The sequence below is a fragment of the Marmota marmota genome, unplaced genomic scaffold, assembly GCF_001458135.2.
Source record: "Marmota marmota marmota unplaced genomic scaffold, marMar, whole genome shotgun sequence".
Classification (NCBI taxonomy): Eukaryota; Metazoa; Chordata; class Mammalia; order Rodentia; family Sciuridae; genus Marmota; species Marmota marmota.
In genome coordinates, this window is record NW_026000221.1 from 1,672,301 (window position 1) to 1,693,425 (window position 21,125).

Below are 21,125 nucleotides of genomic sequence, written 5' to 3' on the forward strand. Positions count from 1 at the left end.
AAAAAAAAAAAAAAAAAAAAAGAAAAAAAGAAAAGAAAAAGAAAAAAGAAAAAGAAAAAGGATTAGCCAGACATGGTAGCACATGCTTGTAATCCCAGCAATTCTGGAGGCTGAGGTAGGAGGATTGCAAGTTGAAAGCCAGCCTCAGCAATTTAGTGAGGCCCTAGGCAACTCAGTGTAACCCTGTCTCTAAATAAAATACAAAAAAGAGCTGGGGATGAGGCTTATTGGTTAAGTGCCCCTGGGTTCAATCCCCAGTACCAAAAGTTAATAAAAATTTTTAAAAGGACTAGGAATGTATCTCGGGGTAAGGTGCCCCTGGATTCAATTCCCAGTACAAAAAAAGAAAAAAAGCCAGTATAGCAACTATTTCCATAGCATTTAAATTTTATCATACAGTACAAGTCATCTTGAATGACTTGAAGTACACAAAATACTATGTCATTTATGTAAGGGACTTGAGCATCTGAAGATGTTATTACCTACGGAGGTTCAGGAACCAATCCCCAAGGATACTGAGGGACTACTGTTGTACACTAACCTCAAGGCTGAAATTTTAAAACCACAGGCCCTAGCTGATGTGTGCCTGGGGAGAGGTCTCCACATAATAATGGGGACTCCTTTTACTGTTTGTCCTGCCTAGATGATTTGGTTTCTGTAGGAAAAAATGAATGTAAGGCCTGAGGCAGAGAAGCCCTCTCCTTGGACTCCTTCTCAACTGTGGGTTCCTCCCCAGGATCTTGGAAGGCGCCTAAAAGCAGCAGTCAGGTAGAGGCCTCTGCGAGGCATCCATGAATGGGTGGGTAGCAGACTGGGCAGCCTCTAGATTTATAACCCCAACCCCACTAGGAATTGTTTTGCAAGGATCTTCCCATAAACCGGTTTCTGTAGTTGCAAATCCCCATGAGAACCAGAGGATGAGCCCACGACAACCATTCAGAGTTTATTCTGGTCCCGCTACCACCTGGGGCGGCCTGGCTGTTGTGCTAAGCGCACTGCGTGCACAGCCCGCGGATCAGCTCGTGCACAGTTTTGTTGAGGATGCCACCGTGCACGCCGCGTCTGCCCATCAGCACGAGGAGCGCGCGCGGCGTGTGGCCCACGCAAATGGCGCGCGTGTCCAGCCCCTTGGTGCGCGCGTCCAGCACGCCGTCTCCCTCTGCCAGCAGATAGTCGCGGATGACGCAGCAGCGGCGGCCCGCCAAACTCAGGCCCGCCTGCAGGAAGGCCTGCCGGTCGGGCCCAACAAGCACGCCCACCTCCTGCGGCGAGATGGCAGCCAGCAGGCCCCCGGGTCGCGATGCCCACACGCAGCGATTGTTTGAGTGGCCCACGATGGCTACGTCGTCGATGCGCTGGTCTCGCAGCACTGCACTGATGTAGCCCTTCCAGTCACCCATCCTGCTCAGTGCGTCCCTCCGTCTCGCGCTTGGGAGGGATGTCCTGCTGTGCCGAGGGCTAGGACGCCTGCGGCACTATGACGAAAGCGGGGGCGGAGCCGTGGCAGGAGACAACGCCACGTGTGGCATGAGGCGACGTCACAGAGAGTCTACCTAGGCTAGAGAATGTGAGGGCGTTCGCGTATTACACGAGTTGAAGTTCTAAAGTTAGCTTGTAGGATGGAATCCAGGACTCAAGAGACCCTCGAAAAACCAACTTAAATGGCCCACTTAAAAGATAGGTTTAAGAACAAAAAGAAAGATGCATGTCTGGACCGGACTTCTCAGCCTGTAAGGGAAACATTCGATCCCTAGATGGCGTTCTCAAGATTCAGAGAACACCCAAAACCCTGGAAGGCTGCGGGATTGCTGGGTCCCACCCTGGAGTTTCTAGTATAGAATGTAGCCTAAGAACGTCCTTGTCTAATAAATTCCTTGGCGAGGCTGCTGCCCTGGTGAGAGTTTGGGTGGGTATTCCAAGTTCCCAGGGCTGGGGTCCACACCAGTGTTTTAATATTAAGCATTTCTAACCATTGTTCTTAATCTCAGCTGAACGTGAAATCATCTGAGTTTTAAAAACATACCACTACTCATCCCATTCCTAGAGATACAGATTTAATTGGTCTCAGGTGGATCTTGAGCATAGTAGTTAGGCTCAAAATTCCCCAGATGATCCCGATGTGAGTAGTCAAAGCTGAGAACAGTTGTTCTGTAAGCTTAAAAGTTTCAGTACCTTATGAGGAATAGCAGTCACCTTGCATAGGGATTGGTACGCGGTAAACATGACTTGGACAAGAATCTCAAATCTCTCATGTTAAGATCTCACAGATCCTGTTCTGTGAGGGCAGGGGAGGAGCTGTGTGCAGGTTTATTCTCTTGACATTTCCAAAGGGGACCCCCAAGGGCATTTTCAAAGCATTTTATTGAGTTTCTGTGCCCCTGGCACCTGGCTGGTGGCACTGGGAGGAATGTGGCACAATCTTTAGTCAGTGTTCATTACCCAGCCACCCTCCCACTAGGAGGGAAAGACGAATCCCTGGGTAGTTAGGAAACTATGTGCTCCTGGATCCAATCCACGTAGCTGGCCACGTCGGTGTAGACGCCGGGCTTGTTGCGGTCGCCACATCCGGAGCCCCAGCTGATGACGCCTCTCAAGGTGAGCCGGTTCTCTGCAGCCTGGTCCTCACACACCAGAGGGCCCCCGGAATCACCCTGTGTCGGGAACACGCAGTTCAGTGCCTTGGCCTTGAGCTTAACTGGCCGGGGAAGGCACCAGCCAGGCCTCAGGACTCACCTGGCACGCGTCTGTGCCACCCTCGAGGAAGCCAGCGCAGAGCATTCCAGGGAGGATAGCATCCCCGTGCACTTCAGAGGCGGAGCAGTGCTCCTGAGAGATGAAAGGCACCTGCGCCTCCTGCAGGAAGGTGGAATAATCCTCCGCCCCTGAAAACCCAGAGCAGATTTTCTTAGAGCACTGGCCTGCACCAGGCTTCTGCCCCCACCGTTACCCTTCCTCCCTCACAGCAAGCCCGAGGGGGGAGGAAATGCCTCAATTTCTCAGGCAAGGAAACTGAGGCCCAGAGAGGAGCTGGGAATTGAATGGGCGGGGCCGAATCAGGAACACCACCTGTCCCTCCCATCCAGTGACTCAGAACTTGGCTATCCAAGTAGTTTGCTCGCTGCTCCAAAGCTGGGACAGTATCCTAGTAAGTCCTTGCAGCCCAGCACCACCCAGAAGGAACCAGGAGAAAGTCGATTCTCCCTGTCTCCCCAAGAGATGTGGGGACCTCAACAGTGAATCCCAAACTCTGGGAAGAGCGGACTACAGGGACAAGGACCCTGCACGCTTTCACAGCCCGTCAGGTCTGTGCTTCTTCTGCCACAGTTGAGGGCTTCTCTGGCTTATCCCGGTGTCCAAAGCTTTCACGCTCGCCCCCAGGTGTTGTACGTACCCTCGTACTGGTGGCCCCAGCCCGCCACTTGGCAAAGCATGTCCTCGGGCTCGGAGGTTTGGGCAGTGCCGCTGGGTAGGCACACTGGCTGAACGTAAGGTGAGAGACGCGCGCAGCTGCCGTCCGCGCTCTCCTGAAGGCGCAGCAGAGCTAACCCGGTCGGCAAGAACGTTAGTTAGGAGGAGGCCCTGGGACCTGAGACCTTCCCACATTTTGTCCCCAACCCCGCAGCAGCGCCCCCACGCACCCAAGTCGTGCTGATAGGTGTTGGACGAGAAGGCCTCGTGGAGGCGGTAGGAGCGCACGCCCAGCGTCTGGCATTGCTTACAGGTCTGGTTATGGAGTTCCTGGCCGAGCACTACCGTCAGGTCCTCCGGCGCCGGCCTGCGGGCGGGGAGTGGGGGAGAAGCATCGTGCTCACAGCCGGCCACAGGCGTGCTGGGGGAGCATCCTGCTCTGGAACCTTTTCCTCGATTTCAGCTCCCTTCAAGGGAGCTCCAGAGGAGCGGAGAAAATAGGGTACAGGTTCAGGCGTGGCGCAGAAGCTGGGGTCAGGATAAAGGAGCGGGCTAGGGTTCCCGGAGGGGCGCTGGGCGGGCGGGTACTCGCCGGTTCTGCAGGCAGTGAGCCGCGGTCAGCACCCAGCAGGGGGCGATGAGGCTGCCGGCGCAGAAACTGTCGCCCCAGTACAACGCTGCGATGTAGGGATGTGCCCCGGGCAGCGCCACTAGTCCGCCCACAACTCGACTCAGCGGGGACAGGCTCTTCCGGAGCCGCTGTCCGCAGCTGGGAGGGCTGGTCCTAGACAGGCGAGTTGGCTGCTTCGAGGGGGCTGTGGGAAGAGCCCAGGCTGAGGACTGGGAGACCCATGGCCGGTTGGCGGAATCTAGCTGGCCCTGTGGCCTCTTTGCTCGGACTTCTTTGCTCTTTCTAACTTAACTACCTGGGGTCAGGGAATGAGGCGGGGACTGGGTCGTGGGCTGAGGCTTTTGCAGTGCTGAAGGCTGGGGCATGGGCAGGTCCTGACGCCCAAGGGCGTCCATGAGTGGAGGTGCTGCCTGGATTGTGGCCCAGCACTGTGCCAAGTCGCAATACTCCCAGCTCAGCCGGTCACCTTTCCAGACAAAGCACCACGGGCGGGTATCATTATCCGGGTTCCTGCAATCTCAAGAGAGGGCATTGTTAGAGAGTGGGGGAGCTCCCCAGGGCCCTACGCTGGAAGGGGTTGCCCTTCCCCGCCCCATCCAGTCAGTGCACCGGCAGAAGGTGTGGTGACCCAGTCCCCGGCTTAGTGCTTGCTCCGCAGTCACGTTCCTGTAGGTGGCCTCGGAGTCCCACCGCTGACAAGTTGCACCGGAGAGAGTGGTCCTGGCCTTGCCACGGTAGCTAAGCCCACGGTCATGGTAGCAGTTTGCCTCAACATCTAGGGAGTGAAGGGGCTTCCTGAAGCTAGGGGAAGGATCTTGTCCACTTTTCCATTCTCCTCTGCCCTTCTCTGGCATGCCCTTCCCACATGGGGGCTGACTTCCTGCTTGCCTTGAGCCCTGCACTCACCCAAGTCACAGAAGGGTCCGGTATAGCCCACTGGGCAATGGCACAGGCTTTGTCCTTCGGCCTCCAGGCAGCGGCCCCCATTGAGGCATAGGTTGGTGTGGCAGGCTGGGGGAAGGAGCAAACTGAGCCTCCCCTAGGCACACCACCCAGCCTCCCACCAGTCTTTTGATCAGCCCTCCTCCACAGTCAGCTCCCAATCAATCCTCTTACCATGGCTGGCCAGTGGCTTGCAGTGAGCATCAGGACCTTTGCAGTGGCATTTGGCCACACCTGCTGGCCCAGGTCTAAGCCATATCTCATTCTCATGGAAGAACCGGAGAAGCTGAGGCTCAAAGCACTTCTCTGGGGACAAAAGGGCTAGGTCTCCATAGAGGCTGGGATCATGACAAGTCTCCAGGGATACGGAGACCTCTTCAGCAGGCCTGGGGCTGCCTCTGTTCCTCAGTGTCCCCTCCCCTGGCAGACAGCACCTCCTTACCTTTCTGGCAGTGCTTCCCAGTGAGGTGTTCCGGACAGAGGCAGTGTGGTCCTTTCGGCATATTCACACATGTCCCTCCTTTGTGGCAGGGGCTGTGTTTGCTGCAGTGGTCTGAGAGATGGAATGGGAAGCCCAACTCACACAGGTGGGGGCCAAGTCCCTACCTGAACCTATTTGTCATAGGTCATTGAGACTCCAATTTTCCAAGCCTTAGTTTATTCATTTGCAAAATGAGGCTATTCCTTCCCAGAACTCTCCCTCTGAGCTTCTGAGGGGTATTGTTGAGGGAGAAGAGGGACTAGGCCCAGAATCCCAGGCATGTGGGATCTGATGATAGCCAGGAGAGGAATTAGAGGGATGTAGAGGGTCCTGGGCCACCCAGAGTTTGTGTGCAGTACCTTTCACTTTCTTGGGCTCCATGCAGTGTGCCCATTGCTGGTCCTGATCAAAGTTTGGGGTGGTAGCACACCTGCAGAAACACAGGCTCTCCTGCTTTGCCCTGGAGGCTAGCCCCACCCCACCCCTAGCTTCCTCTCTCCAAGCAGGGTTTCTTGGACAGAACAAGGGGCAAATTCCATGGATCCCAGACCCAACCCCCGTTGGGGAACCTTACCAGGGTCTGGGGCCTGGCCAGCCTTTGTGGATACATTTGTGGTACAACTGCCGATGGTACTGGAAGGGGAAGTGGCAGGGCTCCCCAGTGACAGTAAGAACTGTAGGAATAACACACTTCCTGAGAACTTCCCCTGTGCCCAGTTGCCCAGACTCCACCTCATGGGGTCCAACTGGAAAATATCATTGTGTGCTCAGGACAGCATTCTGCTTAAGAAGCTGGATTCTAGAGTTAGATAGCTGGAACAGATTCCTAACTTCACCACCTACTAGCTGTGGGAACTTGAGCAAGCCTAGAAGAGTGCCTGCCACAAAATTAGCACTTAATAAATATTTGTTGAGCATCAAAGCCACTTAACCATTTTGAGCTTTTGGTTTTCCCATCTGTAAAATGGCAAAGATAATAGTATATAGTTGATCCTCCTTATTCACTGATTCCATATTTGCAAATCTGCCTACTTACCAAAATTTATTTGTAACCCTCAAATCAATACTTGCGATTCAGGCTGGGAGTGTAGCTCAGTGGTGAAGCATTTGCTCAGGGTCCTTGGTTCAATCTCCAACAACACATACACACACACACACACACACACACAAGATGGTTGATTGTGGGCATGCCCAGAGCAGAGACAAATTTGCGCATTCCCAGCTGAGGTCCAATGAGGCGATATTCAGCTCTCTTTCAGCTCTTATACTATTAACAAGTGTCCTTTTCATCGTATGTTTAGTACAGTGTTTTCTACATTGTGCTTTTTTGTGGGTGATTTTATCACTGGAAATACCCCCACACACACACACACACAAACCTATGCTGAAGTGCTGTCTATTGTTTCAAAGTGTGAGAAGGCTTCAGTGTATGTTAGGGAGTAAATGTGTGTCAGAGAAAGATTTGTTTGGGCATGAGTGATAGTGCTGTTGGCTGTGAGGTCACTGCTAGTGAGCCAACAACATATACTTTGAATAAGATGTCTTTTGTTGCTAGGTGAGGTGGTGCATGCCTGTAATCCCAGCCTGGGCAACTTAGCAAGACTCCAGAAGATGAAGCAGGAGGATCACAGGTTCAAAGCCAGCCTCAGCAACTTAGCAAGAGCCTAAGTAACTCTGTGAGACCCTGCCTCTAAATAAAAATATAAAATAGGGCTGGGGATGTGGCTCAGTAGTCGAGTGCCCTTGAGTTCAATCCCTGGAACCAAAAATAAAAATAAAAGAAGATGTCTTTTATTGAGGTTAATGAGAATGTTGTAACCAGAGGCTACAGGAATCTAACTAACAGTATTTTTGACTTTGTGCCTGGCCCATAGTATGTTCTCAGTAAACATTTTCTGCCATTTGGTTGTCAAAGAGTGTTGCTGAATGCCAAACCAGGGCCTGGATGATAAAGGGAGGGAGAGGGATCTGAGCTGCATCTTTAAGATGTAAATGGGATGGACAGAGAGGAGGCAGACCCTAGGTAGGTAATTAGACCAAGACTGGGCACTAAGGTTGGTTCTGGCAAGAGGAGAGAGAGCAGGCTGTGGGATGGGGAGAGGAGGCTGCTGAAGTCCAGGGTTGCATTGTGCTAGGCTTCGCCATCATGCTCCAGGGCTTGGGCTTGACCCCACCCGGCCAGGCTCACCAGAGTAGGATCCAACTAGTTCACAGACCCCAGAACGTTGTATGCTCTAGGGAAATATTTAGTGCCTGGTCAAGCTCAGTGGCACATGCCTGTAATCACAGCTGTTATGGAGGCTGAGGCAAGATCACAAGTTCAAGGCCAGCCTGGGCAACTTAGCAAGACCCTATCCCAAAATAAAAAACAAAAAGGGCAGAGGATGTAGCTCAGTGACGAGTGCCTCTGAATTCAGTCCCTGGTAGGAATCTAATCTCTCTCTTTTTTCACATGCACATGCGCGTGCACACACACACACACACACAATTAGTGCCTGGAAGAATGAAGGTAATGGGAAATTGGCAGGATTGGAAGAAGGGGAGATGGCTGGCACCCCTCTTCTAAGTGTGAGCTTGACAATAAGAGCTAATTTTTTTTCCAATGCTGGGCTAGAAGATGAAGACTTGCAAGACTCCAGAAGATGAAGCAGGTGGATCACAGGTTCAAAGCCAGCCTCAGCAACTTAGCAAGAGCCTAAGTAACTCTGTGAGAGTTATGCTAGGCAAGCACTTGACCACAGCGCTACATTCCCAGTCAAAGAGCTAAGTCTAAAAATAAATAAATAAATAAATAATTATATTTTTAAAAATACTTTTATTGGAGAATTACTAAGAGCTAAAATTTTTTAAGTATTTGCCATGCATCAGGCTCTGGGTTGAGTACCTTACGGGGGTCAACAACTCATTTCTCATTTTCAAAAACCCTGAGAGACTGGGCACGGTGGTGCATGCCTGTAATCCCAGAGGCTTGGGAGGCTGAGACAGGAGGATCGCAAGTTCAAAGCCAGCCTTAGCAACAGCAAGGTGCTAAGCAACTCAGTGAGACCCTGCCTCTAAATAAAATACAAAATAGAACTGGGGATGTGGCTTAGGGGTTGAGTGCCCCTGAGTTCAATCCCCAGTACCAAAACAAAAACAAACAAACCCTGAGAGTTTCACTATTAATAGACCTATTTTATACATGGGGAAACTGAAGCACAGAGAGGTCAAGTCACTCACCCAGAGTTGCACAGCTCACAAATGATAAACCTGGGATTCAGAGATTGGCATCCAGAACCCTGCTCTGGATCCCTCTTTGCCTATTAAGGTCCCTGGCCTCTGTGTGATAGACAGATGCCAAAGACATGTGTTCAAAGAAGGAAAAGAAAGAGGGAAGATGGGGAAAATGAGGGAGACTGGCAGGAGCCCAGGAGTAATGGCATAACAGCAGACACCTGAAGCCCCTGCTGGGATCCAAGCTCAAGATGGGACACTCAGATACAGCCTGTTCTCAGGGAACACATAGCTCACTATCATTCTGGGTCCCTGGCACCCATGGACCCAAGACCTGGCATACAGTAGGCACTCAGGTCCAAATGTGAGCCACAACTACCCAAGGCTCAGGATCCCTCCCCTTGCTCCAAGGACCTGACACTGCCCCTAGATTGTGCATGCCCCCACCATGCTCACCCCAACCAAGTGTGTGTTCTGAGGGGCAGCCAGGCCACTTACCTACTGTGGGCTCATCGGTTCCTTGCTTATGCACCCTGTGAGCTTTCCAAGGTGGGATCTACAGGGGAGAAAAGGACTCTAGGAATTTGCCTAGAAATTCATAGCCTGCCCCTGAGCCTATGCCAGCCCCCCGCCTGCTCTCACAGCCTGGAAAACAGAGATTTCACCACAAGATTTGGACCCTCCTTCCTCCTCCCATTGTCTCCTCAAAGACCTCTCCCCTACAGAAATGGAGGCCGTGCTCACATATCTACTCACTCTGGTTATCTATCTCCTCTGCCTGGGCCTTCTGAGCTGGACTCACCTTCCCACATAGGCCTCCCTGTCTCCTGGACCAAAAGGTCATGGGTAGAGGCCAAAGCTGTGATAGGGACCACCCCCCAGGGCCATCATTACCCAATCCTGGTTCCCACACCCCTTACCGAAAGCACTGGCTCCAGGCTCACCAGCAGGGACCCCAGGAGCAGCAGAGCCCTCATGGCGTCTGTCCCTTGATCCAGCTGACTACCCAGGAGTCCGGATCAATGGGGTTGGGCAAAGGTCTCTGAGGCCTGGGAAGTAGGGACTGGGTGAGCTGCCCTCCTGGGCCTGGTGGGGCACCTAGTGTTTGTGTAAAGTCATGCAGAGCATCTTCCTTGGTAGGCTCCTGAGGGAGGGGTTTGGGAGTTGGTGGATGAAGGTAGAATAGTAAAGGGCAGGGCTCCCTGGTCTGTCTCTCTCTCTCTCTCTCTCTCTCTCTCTCTCTCTCTCTCTCGGACAGTGGGACTGGAAGTAGGAATAGAGATATACTTGTATTTCAGGTCCTACTGAGGATGAGGGGGTTAAGGTGGTCAAAAAGAAGTCCCCAACTTCAGAAATGTTAAGAATCCATCATGAAGTATATTAGTTTTCTATTGCTGCATAACAAATGATCACAAACTTAGAAGTCCTGCATAAGACCCATTTATTGCTTCACAAATCTGTAGGTAATAATTAGGTACTGTGTGATTAGGTGTTATGCTCAGAGTAACACAAGGCTGAGATTAAGGCTGAATTCTCTGGAGGCTGCAGGGGAAGATTCAGTTCCAAGCTCATTCAGGTTGTTGTCAGAATTCAATTCCTTGTGGTTGTGGGACAGAGGGCCCTGCTTCCTTGTAAGCTGTCAACTAGGGGCCACTTGGGCTCTTAGAAGCCACCTGCATTTCTGATCATGTTGTTCTCAAAACTCTCTTAGTTTGAATCTTTCACATTTTAAATCTCCTTTGCCAGGAAGAAAAACCTTGTCCCTTCTAAGGGCTTGCCTGATTTGGCCAGGCCCACCAAGGATAATCTTCCCATTTTAAGGTCAACTGATTTGGGATCTTAATTACATATGCAAAATTCTTTTACAGAGAGATGGATATGTGACTTAGTGGTAGAGCACTTGCCTAGCATGTGTGAGACCCTACCTAGGTTCAATCCCCAGTACCACAAAAATTATTTTATAGAAGAACCTAGATCATTGTTTAATTGGAAGAATAACTGGAAGAAAGGGCACATACAACTGTGCACAGTGGTGCATGCCTGTAATCCCAGATACTGCAGATGCTGAGACTGGAGAATCACAAGTTCAAGGCCGGCCAGGGCAACTTAGCAAGACCCTTTCTCAAAATGTAAGAAGTTATGGGGTAGAGCACGTGCCTAGCATGTAAGGCCCTGGGTTTAATCCCCAGTCTGGAAAAAAAAAGTACACATACAATGGAGTTTGAGATCTTGGGCTCATCTTAGAATTAATTCCACAATCCCATGGAAAAACTGCTAAACTAGGGGACACTAAATTGTGCAATCAGAACACAGAGAGGGAGATGGGGTATATTTGTGCTGTTTTTCCTGCCCAGAATTCTTGTGGTTAGTAATGTCACTTTAATTTTTCTTTAAGGAACAATCCCTTCCTCACTTCTTCCATGTCATTCTAGTACTGCCAACTTTACCCTTAGTTCTAGGACTGGAAGGTGTGATCTGAGTCTGCCCAACCAGAGTATGATATCTTTAGAATGCAGCAATTGATTCAGAGGTAAGCATATGTACAAATTAGGCCAATCAGGGTCCGCTTTGAAACTTTTACCAGAACCTTGGGGAAAGAGATACTTTCTTTCCACTGGGGTTGTTAAACAGGTTAGAATGTGGGCCTGGTGATATTGATGGCCATCTTTGTCATACTTAAGGATGGCCTGTCTGAGACATAGGAAAAGCAAAGCAAATGGAGAAGGAAGGACAGAGGAATGCCATTAACAGGCAGCCTGCAAGATAGTCCTCACCTCCTGGGATTCATGCCCTTTTATAGTCTCTTTCCACATTGAATCAGAGGCATATTGTGTGTCCAGTGGAATTGACTTCTAAGCCCAGGTCATAAAAGTTATTTCAGTTTTTTCCTTGGTCTTTGGACCACTCACTCTGGGCTCTGCCATGTTGTGAGGACACTCAAGCAGCCCTGCAGAGTCACCCATGCATGCAGGGAGAAAGTAAAGTCTTCTGCCAGCTACTAGCACCAATTTGACAGTCATGTGAACAAAGCACCTCAAAAATAGGTACAGCTCTGATTGATTTCTAGCCTGCAATCTCATGAGAGAGCTGGTATTAGCCAGCTTTACGTTACCGTAATTAAATACCTAAGATAGTTTAAGTTATAAAGTAAAGGGTTCATAGTATCGGAGGCTGAAAGTCCAAACCGCATGGCACAGCTTATCGTGAGGGCTGCCCCTCAGCTGCATCACCTTACAGTGAATTGCAATGTCAGGAGTGTGTATGGGACCAAGTGATTACATCTTGAAACAGGAGGCCAGAGAGATGGGAGAGGGGCCAGGTTTGCCACTAATGACCCTCTTGTGGGAACCAACCAGGATCCCACATGAAATACCTTAATCCCTCCAAACAGCAATGCCTTCAATGAAGGACATCCAACTAGGCCCCACCTCCCAAAGGGCCACACCATATCCCAATACTGTGGCCACCCAGGGAACCAAGCCTCCAACACATGGACCCCTGGGAGACACTCGATCATATATACTCATAGCAGATCTCAAGATAAAACCACACAGCTAAGCTGCTCCTGAAAGCCTGACCATCAGAAACTGAGAAACAATCATTGATAGTTGAAGTTTTAAACTATAAGTTTCAGGGTGATTTGTTATATACAAAATTTGATAACTAATACTGATGGGATTGATTCCTGATGACTTTGAGAGCCTGGATCCTACAACTAAAAGCATCATTAAGACTTCTTGGGCTGGGGTTGTGGCTCAGTGGTAGAGTACTTGCTTAGCATGTGTGAAGCACTGGGTTCGAGCCTCAGCACCACATAAAGATAAATATATAAAGGCATTATCCATCCACAACTAAAAAATGAAAAAATAAACCTATTTAAAAAAAAAAAAAAGACTTCTTGGTTATAGGGGTTGGGGCCGTTGCTCAGGGGTAGAGTACTTGCCTAGCATGTGCAAGGCAATCTGAAACACTGCAAAAAGAAGAAAAAAAAAGGACTTCTCAGTTATAGGATCAAATAAAGCCAATTTCAATAGACTTCTGACCCTCAAAGGAGTCTTCACTAACACAAGGTAATTTATGGGAAGTGAAGATTGAATGTAGTCACTTACTAATTTTGCAAGAAGAAAGGCAGGCCATGGGAGATTTCTTGGAACAGAAAAGAGGAGGGTAGGAGAAACCTTTGATTTCAAAGGAAACATATTGAGGTGACAGCTGTTAAGTCCACATGATGAAAGCAGAACTATGAGATGTACAGGTGGGTTCATCAAAGTGAAAGTGCCTCTGACAGTTCTTGATAACACCTGAGTAGAGACCTTGCCCCTGGGCCTGACCCACATTGGCTCCTTCCTCCTAGGGAGAAGCCAGCTCTCCCTTGAAATGGAAGGGAACTTTTGAACCGGTCTGCACAATGAGAAGGAGTTTGCAGATAGGAAAGGGAGGGACATGCTTCCAGGTAGAGTGAGTGATACAACTGCAAAGAAGCCTGAATATAGCAGGTCAAATGAAGAATGTAGTGAGCTCAGGGAGCCTAGTAGGGAGTGTGAGATGAGGCTTGAGGTCCACTGGGACCGAAGGTAGACAATCATGGGGATTTGATCACCACTATTCCTTCTTCCTCTAGTCTCCCAGTTTCTTCCTTCCTTCCTACCTTTATTTATTTATTTTCATGTGGTGCTGAGGATCAGTCCTAGTGCCTCACACATGCTAGGCAAGCACTCTATTATTGAGCCACAACCACAGCTCTAGACTTACAGTTTCTAATGTGATCACTCTTCTCCAATTGTGTGGTGAAAGGGTAACTTCTAGTGATCATCTCCCACTATGGAAGCCTAATGGACCAGAAAAACTTCTCTCCCCCATACCAAATCCAGAGGAACTTAAACTCAGCCAATGGGTGCTCTCACTCTAGATTCTGGATCCAAGACAGTAAGAATTGGAGGACTGGCAGTGAGCAACCCGTGCCCTGATCATATTGTCCCTGCTACCTGGCATTAGTCAGGACGCTTTCCAAAGTAGCTGGGATCTCAGGTATGTGCCACTACACCTTGCTGTTTTATTTTTAAGTGTAATGGGTAGTGTCTTAGCTTTCTATTGCTGTCTAACAAATTATCCCTAAATTTGGCAGCTTAAAATGACAAAAATGTATGTGTGAGTTTCTATGGGTCAGGAGCCAGGTACTGTTTAGCTTCCAAGTTCACTCACAAGCTTACATACTAGGGATGTTCAAATTAATTTCACACAAGAGTTCTAAAGCAAGCTGGGTGTCCTGGCTACTTAAGGGGCTAGGGTTGCAATTTGAGGCCAGCCTGGGCAACTTAGAAAGACACTGTCTCAAAATAAAATTAAAAAGGGGATTTGGGGATGTATTTCAGTGGTAGAATATATGCCTAACATGTGTGAGGCCCTAGGTTTGATCCCCAGCAACACACACAAAAGCAACAACCCTAAAACCAAAACAAATGAACAAACCAGAAAACCTTAAGAGCAGAGCCAAAATATGGGAAAGACAGAATTAATTGACACCATTTGATACCCAGGATCCAGAGACACTTGAAGTTAGAACCACGTCTGTACTTTTCACTTATTTGAATCGATGATTTCCCTTTTTGCCTAGGCCAATTTTAGTTACAACCTAAAGTCCTAACTGATGCAAGAGTTCAAACATTGTTACCAGGAAGTTCCTGAAACAAAACAAACCAAAACAAAAACCCCTCATCATGATGGGTTGTGTAAGTCAGTAGCTTAAAGGGTAAGAAAATAGTGACCTTAGGAGCAGGGTAGGGACAAATTGGATTCGAGTCAGGAAACCTTCCAATCCTATCTTGGCCAATGCCCCCCCCCCCCATTGTGATGATGGATAAGGAACTCAAACTTTCTGAACCCTAATGTTGGGCTCAGATTCAGTTGTGCCCTTGTAAGTCACTGGGAGATATTTGGTTTTGTTTAATTTTATTTTTTGAGATAGGGTCTTGCCCAGCCTGGCTTCAAACTTGAGATTTTCCTGCCTCAGCTTCCCAAGTAGTTGGGATTACAGGTTTGTGCCACTGCACCTTGCTGTTTTATGTTTAAGTGTAATGGGTAGTGTCATAGCTTTCTATTGCTATCTAACAAATTATCCCTAAATTTAGCAGCTTAAAATGACAAATATGTATGTGTGAGTTTCTATGGGTCAGGAGCCTGGTACTGTTCAGCTTCCAAGTTCACTCACGAAGCTGTTGGCAGGCTTTAGGTCCTTTTTGATTGTTGGCCAGAGACATCAGTTTCCTGCCTTATAGGCCTCTCCATGTAGTATTAGAAGCTGGTTTCCCTCACATGAGCCAGCAAGAGAAAACACAGAAAATGAAAAGGGTAGCCACAGTCTTTTAGTAACCTAATCTTGGAGATAAGCCATCACTTTCTCTGCATTCCTTTTTTTTTTTTTTTTTTCTAAATATTGAGCCCAGGGTGCTTAACTCTGAGCTACATCCCAGTCCATTCATCGATCAATCGATCGATCGATCGATTGATTTAGTACCAGGGATTAAACCCAGGGGTTCTTAACCACTGAGCCACACCCCCAGTTCTTTTTATTTTTTTATGTTGAGACAGGGTCTCACTAAGTTGCTGAGGCTGACTTCAAAATTGTGATCCTCCTGCCTCATCCTCCTGAATTGCTGAGATTACAAGTGTGTGCCACTGAGCACAGTGGCATTCTTTTCATTTGAAGTGAGTCTGCTATCTCAGCCCATGGTCAAGAGAAGGGAATAACATCGAAGTGTGAATACCAGGAAACAGAGGTGGTTGGGACCCTGGACACCACAGGAAGCCACTGGAGGGTTCTCAGTAAGAGAGGGACAGGATCAGGTTGGTCGTTTTAAAAATAGGCAATTCAGCCAGGCACAATGGCATTGTACCTATAGTCTCAGCTACTCAGAGACTGAAGCAGGAGGATTGCTTGGGCCTAGGAGTTTGAGGCCAGCCTGAGTAACAAAGTAAGACACCCCCCACTCAAAAGAAAAATAATTTTTTAAATTAAAATGGGCAATACAACCACATAAGATTAAAGATTCAAAAGGGTATAGGATAAAAAAAATTAACTTCCATTCTTGTCCCCAAACACTTAACTCCCCCTTCCCAGAACATCGTGGTCTTCTGGAGAGGGTCCACATGTGCATAAGCAAATGCTTAGTGTTGTTCACCAAATATTTTATAATTCTATTCTTCTCTAGGTGTATAGGAGTTATGCCAGGTGTCTATTCCTGCAGGATAAACCTCTCTGACTTAGTAGTGTTTAACAACTATTTTATCATGTTCATGGATTCCTAGGGTCAGGAATTCAGGCAGAGTTCAGAAGGGAGGGCTGCTGTTGGCTCCACACGCTGAGCACTGCAAGTGTGAATATTGCCATGGCTGGAGGTGACTTGATTGGCCAGGGGCTGAGTATTCTAGAATTGTCTTCATTTTTGTCTGGTACTTGAAGTGGGACAACTAGAAGGCTGGGCTCAGCTAAGATTGTCACCTAGAGCAGAGTACACATGTGTCCACTTCACTGGATTTGAGTCTCTCACAGCAGGATCTGAGTCTAAGAGAACAGAGACATGAGAAAGCTTCTGGAGAACAAGTATTTCAAAAGAACTGTGTGACTGACCTTTTCTGATTCAGCCTCAGACCTCACACTTCATCATTTCCACCATATTCTACTGGTGACAAGGAAATCATAAAGGGCAGACGAAGTTCATGGGAAGGGAAATTACATTCCATCTCTTCATGTGAAGGTGGTAAGGTCATATTGCAGAAGTGCTTTTGGGGTGGGAACATACTGCTACACTCATCTTTGGAAAATACAAACTGCCAAAGTAGGATTATACCTCTTAATAGCTAGTCACATACTGCATAATGACCTTTCAGTCACTGGGGACCACATAGAGGTAGTCCCATAGAATTATAATGAAGCTGAAAAATCCCTACCACTTAGTAACACTGTAGTTGTCTTAACATCATAGCACAGTACATTACTCACATTTGTGGTGATATTAGTGTAAACCAATCTATTGCACAGGGGCTAGGGGTGTCATTTAGTGGTAGAGCATTTGTGTAGCATGTGTAAGGCCCTGGAATTGATCCCCAGCACCACACAGACACAAAAATATAGTAATGCAAAATTATATAGTAATGCACAAAAATATAGTAATACTTGGTGGTAAAATAAACAACATGTTTCTGGTTTATATATTTACTAGACTATTTATTTTAGTATTTAATTATTTATTTATTTTTAAGACAGGGGTCTTACTATGTGGTCCAGGATGACTCAAACTCCTGAGCACAAATGATCCTCCTAATTTAGCCTCTGGAATACCCGGGACTACAGGTGTGCACCACTGTGCCCACTTGTTAAAGTGTAAACCTTCCTACTTAAAAAAATTTAAAAAATTACTGTAAAACAGTATGCTATATTATGCCAGCAACAGCCTTATCCATTGAATTATTTTGATTGCACCAAGGGGACACATTAAGTGATCAACCTAGATCATATAGGTCTGTGTAAGTACACTCAATGATGTTTGCACAATGACTAAATTGCCCACCTGATGCCCTTCTTAGAAGCTATTCCTAGTGCAAAATGACACATGATTGAAGTTGTAGCTCAAGTGGTTTGCTCTGACCAATGAAATGCAAATAGAAGTGATTTGTGTCACTTTGGATTCAGGTTTTAAAGATTATCGTATAAGTTATTACATTTTATTTTACTGCCTGCCATTATAGAAGCACAAACTGAAATGAAGCTCCTGTCATACTAGGACCTTAAGTGACTATTATGAATAGAAATGTCCCCCCCCCCAACAACCAGTGTTGGACATGTATACATGAGGAATAAACTTTTGTTGTTTTAGAACACTGAAATTTGGGGATTATTTGTTACTGCAGCATAACTTAGCCTATGTGGACTCCCCTTTTGTATCAGGGATTAAACCCTGGGGTGATTAACCACTTAGCCACACCCCAGCCCTTTTTTAAAATATATTTTGAGAAAGGGTCTCACTAAGTTGCTTAGAGCCTTGCTCAGTTGCTGAGGTTGACTTTTTTTTTTTTTAAGTACTAAGGATCAAACCCACTGAGCTATATCTCTAGTCCTTTTTATTTATCTATTTTTATTTTGACACAGGGTCTTACTAAGTTGTTGAGGCTGGTCTCAAACTTGAGATCATCCTGCCTCAGCCTCCAGTTTCTGGAATTACAGGTGTGTGCCATCATGCCTGGCAACAAGTGGTAATAATTCTTATATGCTGTTCTGCACCTTGATTTTTTTTTCATTTACCAATGTATCTTGGAGAGTATTTATATAAGTACAGGAGTATTTATATATATAAATATAAATATATATATATATATTTATATAAATAATATATATTTATTACTGGAACTAGAATCCAGGGTCTAGCATGCTAGGCAAGAGTTCTACCAGTTAGCTACATCCCATCTCATCCACACTTTTCTTTTCAATAGCTACACAGTATTCCTGTAAAGGAAAGGGTGAAAGTTTTCTTAACCACTTACTATTAAGGACAATTAATACAATCTATCTTTTGTGTAGTGCCACAGTGAATAACCTTGAGCATTTCTTCTTCTGTCTGAGTGCAGTAATATTCGTAGGTTAGATTCCTAAAATGCATATCTCAGATGATTGACAGATTTCCCTTTTAAAAGACATCAGCTTGGCTGTAAGTAGAGAATGGCTTGAAAAGCCAGAACCTGAGAGTTATGACACCTTGACTCCTTATCAATTCCCAAGTTCTGTTCATCCCAGCTCCATGACAGCTCTCAATCTGTCCATTTGGATGCACACCCTGGCTGCTGTCCCAGAATAAGGAACTATCATTCCTCTCATGATTCCTCCTAAAAGGTCTACCTCCTATCTTAATTAAGATACTTACCTGCAAGAAAGTCAAGCCAGGCTGAGTGTAGTGGCCCATGCCTGTAATCCCAGCCACTGAGGAGGCTGAGATGAGACAGGAGGATTGTAAATTTGAGGACAGCCTCAGCAACTTAGTAAAGCCCTGTCTCAAAATAAAAAAATAAAATAAAAAAGGGCTGGGATGTGGTTCATAGGTTAAGTGCCCCTGGGATTCAATCCCTGAAAAAAAAAAAAAAAAGCCAGGTTCAGAGAAACTTAAGCAACCAATGACTTATTGAATAGCTCCAGTGGTGCTTGCTAATTCCCTTTCCCCAGAAGGGCCTGGCTTGACCTCCTCCCTCTATCCCCCACAATGCGTTCTAAATGTTGCCCCTGATATGTTGATCTGTTGCTTGGCTTTAAAGACCTGAATGGGAACATGCTACAGCTGCCAGGAATCTAGGAAAAGAAATTTTATTTTCCCTCTTTGATCTCCCTAGTGGAAAGCAGAACCTGCCTCTGTATCACATAGGATTTCTTCCAAATAGATGATGAAAATGAAGATCTGAAGATGCTGGGCACCAAAACAACAGGTGACCACCAATCAGGGGTAGTCAGCTCCCACAAAGCAGCCCAGAGCCCTTTGCGGATCCTCCTCTGCTTAAAATCTCCTTGAAGACTCCTTGCTAACATTAGAATGAAACTTAAACTCTTTACCCAACTTCCAATGATATCCCTGATCCAGAAGCCTCCTAAGGCTTTAGCCTCATTTACTTTCCCCCATATACACCACAAGGTGCACCTTTAAACTCTAGCCCCAGGCTCTGTCCTCAGGTGCTGAATACCTGAGCCCTCTGACAGTTCTCTACAGATCTTTGAACAAGCAGCATCCCTCTATGCTGAAGGCTTTTTCCTTCCTCACTCCATTAATTTGAAACCTCCATGTTCTCATTAACCCAGGGGTCTCACTTGAACACAAAAATCTTCACTGCCCTTTGTCCCCTTGGTCATTCTAAACTCCCAAATGTGTCCTAGATACATCCACTTTTCTCCATCTCTGCTGCCACCCTGTTAATCTAAGCCACCATCCGCTCTCTCCAGACATTCTGTAGCCTCCCAGTTGCTCTCTGCTTCCACTCTTGGCTAAGAGACCATTAGTCAGAGTAATCTTTTTAAAGTGTAAATCATTCTTTCAAAGGCCTTATGTCTTACTTAGGAAAACCGACTCCTCATTATAATCTAAGAAGTCTTCCTTGATTTAGCCAGTTCTATTGCTACTTCTGTCTCACGTTCCTCCAGGGAGATTTTGCACTTGCTATTGCCTCTGCTGGGTCTACTCAAATATCACACCCTGAGGCCATCATGACCCTTATCTTTATTGAACCTAAGGCATGGAGCACATGCTAATAAGCACATGCTCTACCACAGGCTAAGTCCCCAGCTCCTGGTCTTAACAGCACTTAGCACTCTCTGAAACTATCCATTTAATTGTTTATTTACAGGTTTATTACCTTTACTTTCCCACCTCCCCTTCAAGCATGTAAGCAGGTAGCTTGGCTCTCTTGCTGACACCACTGTACTCCTCAACACCTGACTTGGTACTGGGACAACGCGGGTGCTTTGTAAGTATTTTTTGGGTGAATGAATAGGGATCAGAGAAGCCCAGTCGAACAGACTCCGCCTTACTGGCTGACTTTGGACAAGTCTCCGTTTCCTGCTGTGTAAAGTGGGGGTGCAGGAAGTGGGGTGTTGAGCTGTGAAATTTGGGCCTTGTTTTCCCCTTAGTCTTCGGCCTGCAGCCAGCCACTCAACCTCCGGCGCCTCTGCTCCCCACCTGTAAAATGGGTGTGAGCTCATCCCAATGTCTAGGGGTGGTAGCGCGGCCTTATAAGGCAACAGAGGCCGAGGGCGGGCGAGGCAGTGAGGGTGGAGAGAAATCACAACATCCGGCTGCGGAGGCGGGGTGGGGGTGCCAGCGGCCGCGGAACCCGAGGCAGGGGAACCGCTAAGGAGGCCAGCAGTCTCCCCTCGGCCTCCCATCGCTTCCGACGTACGCCCTCTCCAGGATGGGCCGACCCAGGGGGACAAACGGCCTCAACCAGCTCGCAGCCGGCACGCAGGAGGCCCAACACCCCGAGAAGCAGCCCAAATAAACCCCTCGAAGAGCCAACCGCCGAGCCCCAGGCTCCCAGGCCACACCCCCGTCTGAGGGCCCAATCAACGTGCTTCTGTGAATAACCGACGCTTCCTTCATTCAGTTACACATCCGGCCTCCTGGGCGTGACCCACGGTCCCCACCTCCGACTCCCCGACCGAGGGCTCGGCCCTAATTGACAATTAGACGTCCTACCCAGGTCTAGAAATTCGAACCTCGGAGCCCAACCCCGCCCTCAGACCAACCAGGAAGGGGTGACGCGATCCGTCCCGTTCCCCCCCCGCCCCGCTCCTCTGAGCCAATCCCTGGCTCTGGAGGCGGTGACGAAGAAGAGGAGGGCTAATGGGAAGACGGCGCGGGGAGCATTCCCTCGGTTATTGGTCGAGTAAAGTAAACAGAGGGCGGGGTCTGTCTCTTATAC

The 21,125-nt window shown here is 47.8% G+C and overlaps 2 protein-coding genes across 2 annotated transcripts; both read right to left on the reverse strand.

Annotated features, from left to right (window-relative positions):
- Positions 1 to 930: 930 nt before the first annotated feature.
- Positions 931 to 1,801, reverse strand: Pfn3 (profilin 3). Its single transcript, XM_015488537.2, has one exon. The coding sequence runs from the start codon at positions 1,398 to 1,400 to the stop codon at positions 987 to 989; it is 414 nt and encodes a 137-aa protein (XP_015344023.1). The 5' UTR covers positions 1,401 to 1,801; the 3' UTR covers positions 931 to 986.
- Positions 1,802 to 2,342: 541 nt separating this feature from the next.
- F12 (coagulation factor XII) lies at positions 2,343 to 9,744 on the reverse strand. Its single transcript, XM_015488534.2, has 14 exons — positions 9,596 to 9,744; positions 9,174 to 9,231; positions 6,037 to 6,136; positions 5,822 to 5,892; positions 5,424 to 5,534; positions 5,156 to 5,287; positions 4,946 to 5,050; positions 4,649 to 4,814; positions 4,335 to 4,549; positions 4,001 to 4,223; positions 3,639 to 3,775; positions 3,392 to 3,541; positions 2,734 to 2,882; positions 2,343 to 2,651 (listed from the first exon to the last, which is right to left on the reverse strand). Exons 1-14 carry the CDS (start codon positions 9,650 to 9,652, stop codon positions 2,484 to 2,486), a joined length of 1,842 nt encoding a protein of 613 aa, XP_015344020.1. The 5' UTR covers positions 9,653 to 9,744; the 3' UTR covers positions 2,343 to 2,483.
- Positions 9,745 to 21,125: the final 11,381 nt, after the last annotated feature.

Excerpts from the sequence above, each read along its gene's own strand:
- F12 (XM_015488534.2), bottom strand. The coding sequence starts at position 9,652 with ATGAGGGCTCTGCTGCTCCTGGGGTCCCTGCTGGTGAGCCTGGAGCCA. Across the intron at positions 9,232-9,595 it reads GCCTGGAGCCAGTGCTTTCG|ATCCCACCTTGGAAAGCTCA; the intron begins GTAAGGGGTGTG and ends TCTCCCCTGTAG. Across the intron at positions 4,815-4,945 it reads CGGACCCTTCTGTGACTTGG|ATGTTGAGGCAAACTGCTAC; the intron begins GTGAGTGCAGGG and ends TTCACTCCCTAG.
- Pfn3 (XM_015488537.2), bottom strand. The coding sequence starts at position 1,400 with ATGGGTGACTGGAAGGGCTACATCAGTGCAGTGCTGCGAGACCAGCGC.